The 12,876-nt window shown below is 42.8% G+C and overlaps 1 protein-coding gene across 3 annotated transcripts in view; it reads left to right on the top strand.

The window, feature by feature from the left end:
• rbm33a (RNA binding motif protein 33a) overlaps positions 1 to 12,876 on the top strand; it is a 39,947-nt gene that overhangs the window by 5,484 nt on the left and 21,587 nt on the right. For all 3 annotated transcript variants that reach the window (XM_076290235.1, XM_076290236.1, XM_076290234.1), the window contains exons 3-8: positions 2,330 to 2,375; positions 3,808 to 3,881; positions 7,569 to 7,821; positions 10,156 to 10,329; positions 10,651 to 10,822; positions 11,275 to 11,528. In XM_076290235.1, the coding sequence (XP_076146350.1) occupies positions 2,330 to 2,375; positions 3,808 to 3,881; positions 7,569 to 7,821; positions 10,156 to 10,329; positions 10,651 to 10,822; positions 11,275 to 11,528 (973 nt within the window). The remainder of the gene's footprint in view (positions 1 to 2,329; positions 2,376 to 3,807; positions 3,882 to 7,568; positions 7,822 to 10,155; positions 10,330 to 10,650; positions 10,823 to 11,274; positions 11,529 to 12,876) is intronic.

Below are 12,876 nucleotides of genomic sequence, written 5' to 3'. Positions count from 1 at the left end.
CGGTTTTAGACTTGATTTAGATTTAGTGTTATTTAGTATAATTTGTATTTTAGTATATTCTTTATGTTCTACTGTCCTTATTGCTTGTTGTGTTTTTTTATATTATATACTTTTAATTACTTTTTCTTAGTGATGCACCGATGTGAAAATTGTGGCCGATACCGATAACCGATATTAATTTTGCTTTTATGGCCGATACCGATATTTACCGATGTCGATATATCTGTATAGAAAACACATTCTTATGATAATCAAATAAAGAGCTATTTTCCAAAATGCATTTTTTAAAATAACGTTTCAATAGCCTACCTTAGAACACCAGAGGATTACAATATAATAGAATATATCTGTATTATTTTATATCCTGATATAAAAAGAGAGAATACTGAATGTCTGATATTTATGACAGCACTTTATGCAGATTAGCCTATAGGTATGGCACACTATAGGCCTACTATTTATATTACAACTCTCCCTCTTTAATTCAGCTGTGTAGTTGAAGCCTGGAAATATTGTAAACAAAGTAGCATAGTAGCATAGTTGGCTAGCTTATCATAGTCTACTGATTGGACTGTTCAGTTTCCCCATGTGTGTTTAAGTTTAAAGGTAATACTTGTTCTCCTTGGTACAGGCACTTTTGGGAAACATTGGTATTGAGATGATCAGTCAACTTGAAACCAAGAGTTTTAAACAAATATGTGCAGCATGCTAATGTTGCTAAGCAGATTTAATAGTAATTTAGCTAGTCGTCTTCTATGAGTCCTTGCTTTCACGATTGTAATGTTTTATTTGGATTGCGTTGGCCGAGTCGCGCGTGTCCATTGAGTGAGCGAGAGAGAGCGGGGCAAAGAGAGGGGTGTTGTAAAATGGTGTTGCGGCTCCTTTAAGAGAGCTCCGTGTGTGTGTGTGTGTGTGTGTGTGTGTGTGTGTGTGTGTGTGTGTGTGTGTGTGTGTGTGTGTGTGTGTGTGTGTGTGTGTGTGTGTGTGTGTGTGTGTGTGTGTGTGGGAAGCTGGGAAGGAGGGAGATAGAGTGAGGAAGTGTATGTATGCGACTGGAGCAGAGAGTGTGGAAGTTCAAGTTGGAGTCTGTACACAGTGTGAGCGGTGTTACTGTCAGAAATAAAACTCCATAAAGTTCAGCTCGTGTATTTTGCTCATAAGAAATGGGAGCGTGACCCCGACGTTATTCTATCTTATAACACCGGCCCTCGAATAACGAATCTCCCCTGCGTTTCTGACTACGGTCTGAAACAAAGCAGGAAAGGTTAACAGGGGGTTTATACTGTTTGGAAAAGTCTACAATGAAAGCAACGTAGGCTACCGCCAAGTAAAGCGGGAGATGTGTGTTGTTTATGCGGCCGCGTAAGCTGCAAAGCACTGCTAGACACTATAAAGGGTGTGTCGGTTCTGCCTTTTCACACCGCGACACAGATTTGTGGATATGAGTGTTGCAATTTCAGTTTTGAATTGCATATCGTTACAGCCCTATTAAATTCCTATTACGACCATATAACTACATTCTGCCTGATACACAGTTATATTTAGCCTACCGCGAGAGATGTAGTGCTAGGCGTGACATGACATGCAAGCCAGCCATCAACTTACCTTACTATGCACGTGACATGACAACTTAGCCAGCCAGCATCTTACCTTACTATGCACAGAGAATCACAGGCTCAGTCCCTGCCTCAGTCATTGCAAGCGTCTCTTGCTAAATCACCCACTATGAGGTTACGGTTTTAGACTTGATTTAGATTTAGTGTTATTTAGTATAATTTGTATTTTAGTATATTCTTTATCTTCTACTGTCCTTATTGCTTGTTGTGTTTTTTTATATTATATACTGCAAAAAATATTGATTGCAATTGTTTTAGACAAAATATCCTCACTGTTGCTATGGTTAGTGTCCTGTTTTATTAGAGTTAGACGTGTATGATTTGGTCTATTTCTACTGTTATTGCTATTATTGCAACGAGGCTTTGTTTAGAAAGGGACGAATATAGATATAAATGTTGTTGGTCTTAATGGGTGCTCATTACAGAAGGCAGGTGTAGCTTGTGGGAATGCATGTCCCTTGAGCAATACCCCAAGTGACTTTTGTTAGCCTTTGACTTGCCTTTTATAGTTTTAAATGGGCGGGTCCCGGAGCTTCTGTGACCGCACATTAGCCTATTACTGATTGTAGTTTGGGATTTAAAAAAATAATTTTTCGTTTCTGCAGGTTATGTTAGGAAAGTTGAATAGGTCAGTGTTGACACACAAGAATGTTGCTCCCTCCTGTGTGAACTAGCCTATGACCTCACCTGTCACCTGTGTTATGTCTCTTTAGTGACCTTGAAGAGGACCTGCTGGAGGAAGACTGGACAAACAAAAAGGTTTGTGAGCCCCTCAAAGTTTAGGCTGTGCTTGGTTTTCTTGCCGATATCACTTTGAATTGCTATCTTAATGACTGATTTGCCCAAGTGAATACATCTTTGCGGAGGGAACAGAACTGCTTGCGTGTGACCATTTAGAGCAGGGTTCTAGCAAAACACACTTTGCTGAACAAGATGAACCAGTTTTGCATTTTCCACCTGCCTGTAGCTGCTAGGCATATTCTATGATTTTACAACAATACATTTGTTTTAGAAATACCAAGTTGTAGATTTAGTCTTTCACGTACTTACTGACAATGGGATATGATCAGAAACAGCACAATAAGGAAAACTACAGCAGTGACACTCTGCTCAATTATATACAATGCGTAATAAACTTAGCCTGGCGGGGCCATCCTATATCATTGAGATGTATAGTCTGGCATCGAATCATTCACCTCACTTAATCCAAGGGGCGGGCAGAGAATTGTCTTTCAAACTGCCTAGGCATGCAATAGGCCAGCGCTACGACCATATCCGTATCCGGTAGGCAAAACGGCAAACACATCCTTCTTAGAAAGGAATGACTTAAGTGCATTGTGTTGCTCAACTTTCAAAGAAAAGCACAAGTCCAACTCCTCCAAAGTTGATGCCAACGCAGATTCAAACAACCGCTCTTCGTTCGCCACCTTCATAGCCACCTTCCTTGTTGTTCACCGTCACAGGACTGTCGTTATCCTGTTAAGCCCGCCTTAAGACTCTCTAACGAAATAGAGCGCTGTGATTGGAGAACATCCACGGTATTAAGCCAATAGAAATTCCTATGGTTCGATACTAGACGTACAGGCTGAGCAAATTTATTTGCCGCCGCTAGGGTGCGTCTAGATTTCTAGGCTATAATAAACTGTCTTTGCAGTGCCTTGCTAGGGACTCGGTAGCAGGCAGATTAGCAGCCAGAGTTCTTCATAAACAACACGTTAATTTGATATGTAAACAAGAAAAATGGCAACTGAATAGGTTTCATATTAACTAAGGTGCTTGTATCGTGCCTGGTGTCAGATAGTACCTGTCGACATGTTAGCTCAACACATAAATAGAGCAAGGTTTTATTTTTCCTTCAAACTTTTGGCAGGTGGGGAAATTGTAGCTTAGACATTTGTTTATGTCTCTTGGGTGTGAAAAGTGCTATGCACAGTTCAGGCCATGTAGTGGCTACGAAAATGTAGTATTATGTGAGCGATGATGCGCTAGCATCAGCTCGCAGATGTAAATTTGTTTTCCTGGGGATGGTCGCCACTGGTGACTGACAGTAAAAGAAATGGTCACAAAAAAAAAATGAAGACACATTGGTGAGCATTTTAGTCATCCTCCGTGGCATGAGATAATGATGTATTTAGTTGTGCTGTTCCTCCAACCACTCCTTGTCTCACACTGGTCCTTGTTTTTCTCCCAGAACCCCTCAGAGCTCTCAGACGAGGAGCTTAATGACGACCTCTTGCAGAGCGACGAGGAGGAAGGGAATGTCAGGTAAGGCCATCCCAGTTCTGCTCACCTTGAAATCAGTGTTGAAGACGGCACAGTGGGAACGGCAGAAAAATAACTAGAGATAGCAGAGGAAATAAATGAATATATAAATTTAGAAAGCAAAAACATGACATTTTGACTTCAAACTGTTGGTAAAAATATGGCATACCAAAGACAGTCACAAGATCCAGTCATGGAGAAGTGCAATCAAGATGCAGAGTTTAATTTGGCTGTATACAGGAGAGGCACACACGAAGCACCAGAATATGCGTCTCTGATTTGACACAGAATTATCCAGAGCTTATCCAGTACACAACAGCAAAGGATAGATAGTCATACAGTAACAGTGGCAGAGTCAGGAGACATCCAGGCTACCCTAATCAATGACGCCAATGGCATTTAATGCAAAACAAACAACAACCCTGGTGCGTTACATTATCAATAGCAAACAATATCAATAACAAATAGGCTATAGAAAACACCACTACATGATTAGTGCCAAGTTCATCTCTTCAGTTTTAGTCTAGCCTAACTAAAATGAGTATGGTTTTCCGGGAGAAAGGGAACCTACCTTCAGTGCATTTTGATGAGACATAACGACTGATCATTAGGGGTGGGCGATATATATCGTCTGCGATAATATCGTGATTGTTGTTTTAACGATGTGCAAATTTACATTATCAAGTATTTAAATTACTTATGGGGAAAAAACACTCGAAATTACGCACTGAATACTCATACATTCCCAGGAGGTAGTATGCTAACCGTTAGCATCTCTATGGGATTTCTCATATACATTAGCCATAAGCTAACGCATTAGTTTCTATTCTGTAACTTGGAATGCTAGCCTACGTGATTGCTCTAAAACAAAACATAGAAGGAAATAACTGAGATGTAGGCTACTCTGTTGGTCTGCTCTTAGTTTTACAGTGAATCCTATGTAAAGGTTTGAAAGGAACTTCAGCTTCAGACTTTCTCTTGGGAAACAGTAATGTACACAGATATATTGCAATAGGTAATGGTGTAGGCCTATCTGACGAGGACCTGGTTGGAACGTCGTACTTGTACACTGGGAGCAAAGAAGACTATCTTCACCTTTTCCCCTTTGCAACTGTCAAAGAAATCCCATAAACATGGGAAGGCCTAGGGTAGCCTACATCAGGTGACCTAAAGATTAGGCCCCTCTGCATAGCATTCAGTGATTTGCATGCAGTAATTTCAACACTGACCTTGATCTAGCGTTGGCTATTTAAAGGTACTTTATTGCCACAACACAATGTAAATGAACTATAACAAACAATAAAGAACTTAATCACACACAAATTACTATTTTACTGACTATAATAATTATGTAGGAAGTTTAGAAGTTTACAACCTAGAATTGACCTGCACACTACAAAAGTGCACCAAATTCAACACAAATGACTCAATGCACCTGGAGGAGGTCTGCGTCCTTTCTTTTCCAGATATTTTAGGATTTCGTCGTGGTATCATTTCAGTATCGAGCATCGAGATATTTATGGCAGGTATCGTATCGAAGTCATAATTTCGGTATCGTGACAACAGTAGTTTCAAAGTGACCTACTAATGAGAGATGCAGAACATTAAACCACATATTGGAATATTGGACCTAATGCAGTGTTTCCCACAGAATTGGATTCAATTTGTGGCGGTAGCTGACTTGGACAACGGGGGGGGGGGGGATTAAGATCGTCTTGGTAGTGTATAAACTTAGGTCTAATTGAGTGCCTGTCACTTTAAGATGTTCGTGATTAACACAGTTAACGTTAAAAGGCTGCTGATGTGTGGATGCAATTCATAACGTTTTCTACAAAGTTAAAATAAAGGTTCCTACTTCTCCTTGGGACAAGCACTTTTGAATTTTGGAAAACACTTAACCCTTTTACATCGGGATTTTGCAAACATTCAGTGTCAGAGTCAATAAAATGAGCCCTTCAATGAAATTGACAAGCAGCTGTAAGTAGGCTAAGCATGCTATATTCTACATCCAAACAGTATTCTAACGTTAGCTTTGAGATACTGCTTGATTGCATAACTTAACTTTAAGTTTAGTCTCTTCAATGTAGCCTACTATGTTGTGATAAGACCTTAGCAGAGTTAACTTCAATGCAGCAGTTTTGAACAAATTTGCGCTTCAGCATGGTCAGGATGCTAAGCGGATTTAATAGCAATTTAGCCAGACGTCTTCTATGCAATGCTTCTATGTGGCAACAACAATCCTTCAACAATCGTGAATATTTTGTTAAATGCACATGCAGAGGAGGGGCAGCAGGCTACGACAGAGAAGCGGGGGCGGGGTAAGGAAAGGCTGTGTGCGTAAAAAGTGCAGCTCAATGGCAATGCAAGGATATGATCTTATATTTAAATTAAATTAAATTAAATTAAATTAAACATAGAATATTCATCTGTGGCGGCCGATTTTGATTTTGTGGCGCCCCGCCACAGATTAGTCAATGTATGGGAAACACTGTAATGTAGTGCTGGGCGGTATACCGGTTCACGCCGTATACCGGTGTATATTTTCGTTATGATATGAATTTCTCAATAGAATTTTTATATACCCCCATACCGGTGTATTTGATTACACAACGTTTGGAATGCTGCGCCGCGCGACAGTGTTTCAGATGGGACTTTTTTCACACGCACGCATGGTGCGACTGCGAGGCCTAGTGAGGGTAAACACAAAACACCTTAAGTTTTTCCCCTGAAGTATGACCCTTAAGGCTTAATTTCTCCTTAGGTAAGGGGTTTATTTAAGGGTGTTGCACAGAATACCTTAAAATGTTTCTTTAGTTAAGGAAAAACGTTAAGGGATACTGCATTGAAAGGGATTTACCGTCACAAAAATTCTATTGAGATTGTTCAACAGCTCTAACTAGCTGGCTAGTAGTAGACAATGTCGTTAGTTAGCAACCCACCGAACACAGTGAAGTTTAATGTTCTTTCATCTCACCTTAAGAATATTCGCTGAAATTATCCAGGTAGCAAGTAAAGCATGTTATAGACATGAACTGAACAATACTAGCTGGCTAGTTAGAAATGATCCTGACTGTCATCATTCACATACCACTAACGTCATGTAAACCACACAATAACAATAAGGCATGTTTCGACGTTTTGATGGGCCTATTTGACAGAGAAAGCATATTAGCAGAGAGGTTTTATTTTCAATTGTATAATTTTTTAAAAAAGTATAATTATTGCAAGTTGTACTACTTTTTGTATTGGTTTTATACAAGATGTTTGTGAAATTTGCACAGTAAAAGTTCTGTATTTTGACTGCAATTGTCTTTGCATTCTGATTCCTCACTTCATTAGAATCATGAGTGGCTCTTTGTAAACAGCATCATTTTCTGGGGCCATGCAAACCTGCATTACCACTAGTGCGGAGTTATTCAACATCATGACAATAAAATAGACCAGTAGTCAATCTACTGCAGCAATTCCTCTCTCAACCTGTAGAAAATGCTGTAAACATCTGATTATGCATGGGAAAAAAAATACTGTCATATACCGAAAATACCGTGATATACATTTTTGATCATACCGCCCAGCTACTAACCTAATGGTCTATTCCACTTTCTCTCAAAACGACACAACAAATGCATTGTAACTCACCTTATTTTCATTTATTTTGTTTGTTTTTGTTTTCATCTCTCTCCTCCAAAGTGGTCAGGGTGCCTCTGTTAGTCTAAATGCCACACTGGGCCTCAGCTCAACCTTTGATGCAGAAGAGAGGAGCTATGGAGGGAACGCTGGAGAGGGAGTGGGCTACGGCGAGGGAGAGCAGGGGTACGCTGGAGACTATGAAGGGAACGAGGCAGGCATGGAGTATTCCACTGAGCAGGCGGGTGGGGACGGAGCTTACCTGGATGAGGTGCTGGACCTGCAGATCGATGAGCCGCTAGATGACGAGTTTCAAGTAAGAACTTCTTTTTTTTGGTCCCAATCTCAGTCTAGTCTACGGTCATGATTAATGTCAACAGCAACCTTTCCTGTTTACTTTTTATTTCTTTGTACTTTTTTCGTCTGCCCTTTATCCTTTAGTCTGCCTATTTTATTTTTCCCTTTCTTGCTTTTATTGCCTCTTTGTCTGTCACTCTGGTTTCTCCGCTTGTCTGTTAGCCTACTTATCCCCTCTCTCATTCTCTATTCATTTGTCTCTGAGCATGATTTCCTGTCTGGGGCTACGAAGGGGCAGGTGTCAGATCTCTGTGGCCTCTTCATGATAAGATGGGGGGTTGGGGTTGGGGGGTGTCGTTTGTGTTAATGGCTGAATGTGCTCCATTATCGCTCCAGGCCAGTGACCTCCCTCCTCCCATTGGAGACTGGTAGGCTAGCAGGTAGCGTTACTACGCCTGTAGCAGCCGCTGTCTCCATGATTGTGACCGCAGGCTCTGCCTGTCTAAAGCTGGGGGGAGGGGGGGGGGGGGGGGGGAGGGGGGGGGGGGGGCTGCGGAGGTGGAGGTGAGATGCTGCTGCTCCTGCTTTTGTGCGAAAGAGACGCACGGCCAATCGATGCGAGCAGACGCAAACGGGGCTTTTATCTCCGGCTTTAGACCCCATCTGATAAACTCAACCCCTCTCTATAGGTGACAAGGTTATTGACCCTTTTAAAGACACCTCTTTTTACAGTGTGGAAATGCAGAGGATGATTGATGAGTTTCTCGGCCAGCTTATTTATTTGTTAGGCACAGAAAGCGTGGTGCCACAAAAGAGAAGGTAAATAAATAAATAATCCAAACAAAGAGGAAGAGGAAGATCTCAGGTGATATCTGAAATGTGGCTGTCGGGCTCCTCTCCGATGTGACAGCAGCGGACATACTCACAAAGAGAGATATATGGCCTCCCGGAAAGAAAAAAAACATAAATAAACTGATAGAGATAAGCGCTTGACCTTCTGACTAGCGATGTATGGTATTTAGGGAAACACTTGCCATACATGCATGCATGCACCCCGTGTGTGTGTGTGTGTGTGTGTGTGTGTGTATTCATGTGTGCTTGCGATATCTCTGTTTACAAGGTCACCTAGCTGCTGGGGCTTAACATTTATGTGTTTGCTGGTATTGAGAGTTAATGTGTGGAACAGTTTAAGGGATTAAGCTGTTTGGCCCGGAGGGAGAGGCCTGGTCTACCCTGCCCATATCTGTTAGAGCCGCATTGATGCATTGCAGGTAGACACAGTTCGGTGTTTTATGGTTTTCTGCCTCTTTTTGTTTAAGTTATGGGTCTCCAGCTAAGGCCTGACATCTATATTGGAATGGTGATGGAGTAATTGATTAGCTGATCATCTGAATAATTCTATGAGATGCCTACAAGTGGAAGATTCTGAAAGGCAGGGATACAAATATCTCTTTTTTTATGATTTGGCAGACGTCACGTGTGTTTGTGTGTGTCTGCCAAATCATAAAAAAGAGATATTCCCCCCCCCCCCCAATAACTTCCTTTGAATTTGGTTTCAACTAAATATATAGTGTTCAAGGTATTTCCACTCATCAACTTGAATACGTCATTGCATGGCTGTTTGTTTGTGTGTGTGTGTGTGTGTGTGTGTGTGTGTGTGTGTGTGTGTGTGTGTGTGTGTTTTATTTGTGAAGACCTCAGTCAATTATATATTTGCCCCGCTACTGAGCCGTGTGTGTGTGCACGCGTGTGTGTGTTTATCTGCCATTTCTGTGTATCATGTCAAACATTTACATCTCATAGAATTTCAAATGGAGGCAGGAATAGTAATGAGCCTCCTCTCCCACTGTTATGGTAATGCAGGCGCTCTCTACCCTCCAGCCCCCTCTCTCTCTCTCTCTCTCTCTCTCTCTCTCTCTCCCTCTCCCTCTCCCTCTCCCTCTTACTCGCTCTCTCTCCCTCTCCCTCTCTCTCTCTCTCTCTCTCTCTATCTCTCTCTCTCCCTCTCCCTCTCCCTCTTACTCGCTCTCTCTCTCTCTCCCTCCCTCCCTCTCTCACTCGCTCTCTCTCTCTCTCTCCCCAACACCACAGCGTGCTGCCCTTTTTGTTTTCTGATACCCTCAGTAACATTTTTATTCCATGAAGCTTTCAACTCGCTTCTCCTGACTTTCATCCTCATTGGTGCCCCTGTTTTAATTTGGTTCACATATAAACTTGTGTCGTTTTTCCCAGCCAGAGTTTGGGGTCGAGAAAGCACCACAAGCACTGAGAACTGAGCGGAGCCCATCCCAAGGGAGAGTGCCAATCAAAGTTATTAGTTAGTTTATTGACTGTTGCTGTGTTTGGACCCCAGGTCGATGATTACTCCGCTGGGTACGGAGAACAGGGGATGGCCGAGCAGAGAGACCAACAGGAAGAGGCCGTGGACGAGCAGGAGGCAGAGGCTGGGCAGGCCCAGGAAGAAGAGGAGCAGGAGCCAGAGCAGGAGCCAGAGCAAGACGACTCCCAGGCCTTCGATGGGGAAGAGGTGTGTGTGATATGGTTCAGATTTGATGTGTGCCTGCCTGCAGACACACAAAAGGTTCGAGAGAAGCTAAGCAAAGTGGTTAGAAAAGATGACTGACTATCATCGGTCAATTGGTGATCAGTGTGAAAGGTTTTTGGGAAAGGAGTATGTCTTCAGTAATGTTTTCTATAACTGAATAACTGCCGACGGTGACCTGTCCTCTTAGGCTGGTCAATTGAGGATTGATGATCTGTATGGTTCAGGTTGCGGTCACCTAAGACAGGTGTAAATGGGAAAGTTTTTGGGAAAGTTTTCAGAGTATTTTTTTGTGTGTCCTCTTAGGCTGAGAATGAGCCTGAGCAGGAGAAGGAGGAGGTGAAGGAAGAGTCAGACGAGGAGGATGATGACGACGAAGAGTCTGGCCGGCTACGCTTTAAGACCGAGCGCAAGGACGCAACAGTGGTGCGTCTGTCTGACGCAGCCAGGAAGAGGAGGAACATTCCAGAAACATTAGGTGTGTTGGCTAACGGTAACTGGGGAAGAGCAGCTCAGACCTGTGATTTTATAAGAGAGAAAATGGTGACATGAAAGAAATGTCAATATAATTCTAGGTTGATAAAAGAACCATAGTTCTCAGTCACCCCATATTCAAATTGCTCAGGGAGAAGCAAATTATTTGGAAAGAACAAAACTATTTCAGACTTTTAGTCATCTCTCATTGCAGGTGAGAAGAAAATGAGGGGCATTGGATTTTTAAAATATCTTTTCTGAAGAGGGGTTTTTCATGAGCCTCAATGGCCTTCTGCACTCAATATTTCTTGCCTGTGAGATTTAAGGCAGTTTGCAACTCTGAGGCAATTTGGAAAGTTTTATATAGAGAACTGAAGCCTATGCAGAGTTTGTAGAGGAAATTGACGATACCCTTAACCCAGCTCCTCAACTTAATTTACGTGTGTTGGGTTTCAGAGTTGTCAGAAGAGGCCAAGGCCAACCTGCGGGAGATGGAGGAGCGGGAGAGGCAGCGCAAGTTTGGCGGCCGGGGGCGAGGCTTCCGAGGAGGCCCTGGCGGACGGGGCATGGGCATGGGAGGACGAGGGATGCCCATGGGAGGAAGAGGCGGTAGAGGCGGCTTCCCCAACTTCGGAATGGGCGACTTTGGTGGTGGCCGCGGAGGGCGCATGAACGACCAGAGGCCACCACTCATGCACATGGGCATGCAGGTAAACAACCACACCCACTAGAACACTTATGTTTATCTATGCGTGAGAAGAAATACTATTTTCTAGGGCTTGAAGTTAATTTTTCAAAATGGAGGGGAAATGTGTCTCTGCATGGGGTTACGTTACGATTCAAGTCAGAAGTTGGTCCTTCCGATCCCACATTTACACCGCTCCATTATTACATTAACATTATCAGACAGCGCTGTAAAATGTGTGCGGGAATTTCTCACATTATGATGACTAGAGTTGCGGGACTTGAATGAAGTATGCGCTATACCCGCAATTCCGCACTGAAGCTTAGGCTCTGATTTTCTTTCTAGGTTGACCCCTCAACCCCTAGACCCTTTCGATGTCTTGGATGGTTGATTGGTTATCGAGGGATAATGCTGTATGTCAGATATTCAGTGTGCCTGATATTTGTCATATATTCATGTGTGTCAGATATTCATTCACAGACATTCTGGGTACTACCCAGGGGTAATGTAGAGGTATGTTCACCTTCTCCTAACCTGGCCAGGAGTCATGATGTTTGCGTTCATGCCGCTTGACTGCTTTTGGGGGGGGTGATGTATCTGTAATCTCCCAATGGGCTTATAGGCCTATCCAAAGGCCCCACTTCTGTGTGCTGGTGAATAATTTGCCTTGTTTGCTCATGTCCTGTGATAGTCACGCCTTACTCTGTTTGCTTTTGGGAGAGGGGAAGAAGAGAGGGAAAAAACTCGATCATCCTCCCCTGTTCATCGCACTCATCCTTGTTGATATATGGATTATGCCAAATAACTTGGCGGGAGTCCATTTAGAAAGCATTACGCAAAATTTAATTTGCACTTTACCGAGGATTTAAAGGTTCTCGCACTTTATTTTATTATTCCGTATCTGCCGGAGCGCCTAATCCGAGGCGTTGAAAGTTTTTCATCCGTCTCTTGTGACACGTCTCTCGGAGGCTAATTCTTTTAACCAGAGGAGGAGAAGCCATGACAGACGCTCAACAAGACGCGTCGGGCTTCGCGGAGAAACAGCAGAGGCTTTCCGTCAAGGAAAAAAAATTGTGGGGGGGGGGGGGACTCGGAGGTGTCGTCATGGCGACAAGCAGAGAAATAATTACGTTTTGCCATCTGATTGACTCGTGAGGTGAATTGAAAAAGGTTGTGTGTGTGTGTGTGTGTTTAGGCCTATATGCATGAAGCATACATGTATGCATGAGTCTTGCTGAAGCCCATATTATGCATGTATAACTACAGGGCAGAAGATATCTTCATGCAAGCGTGGGGTGGTGAGAGAATGGAGGATAGAAAAAGGAGGGGGAAGATGAGAGGGCAGAGAGAAAGAGAGAGAGACACAGAAGAAA

This window comes from Alosa pseudoharengus, unplaced genomic scaffold (genome assembly GCF_046254945.1).
Source record: "Alosa pseudoharengus isolate Yale_2024_CS ecotype anadromous, Long Island Sound unplaced genomic scaffold, YU_APseudo_1.1 YU_APseudo_1.1_scf_18, whole genome shotgun sequence".
Taxonomy (NCBI): domain Eukaryota; kingdom Metazoa; phylum Chordata; class Actinopteri; order Clupeiformes; family Clupeidae; genus Alosa; species Alosa pseudoharengus.
This window is presented reverse-complemented; position numbering and strand designations above follow the sequence as displayed.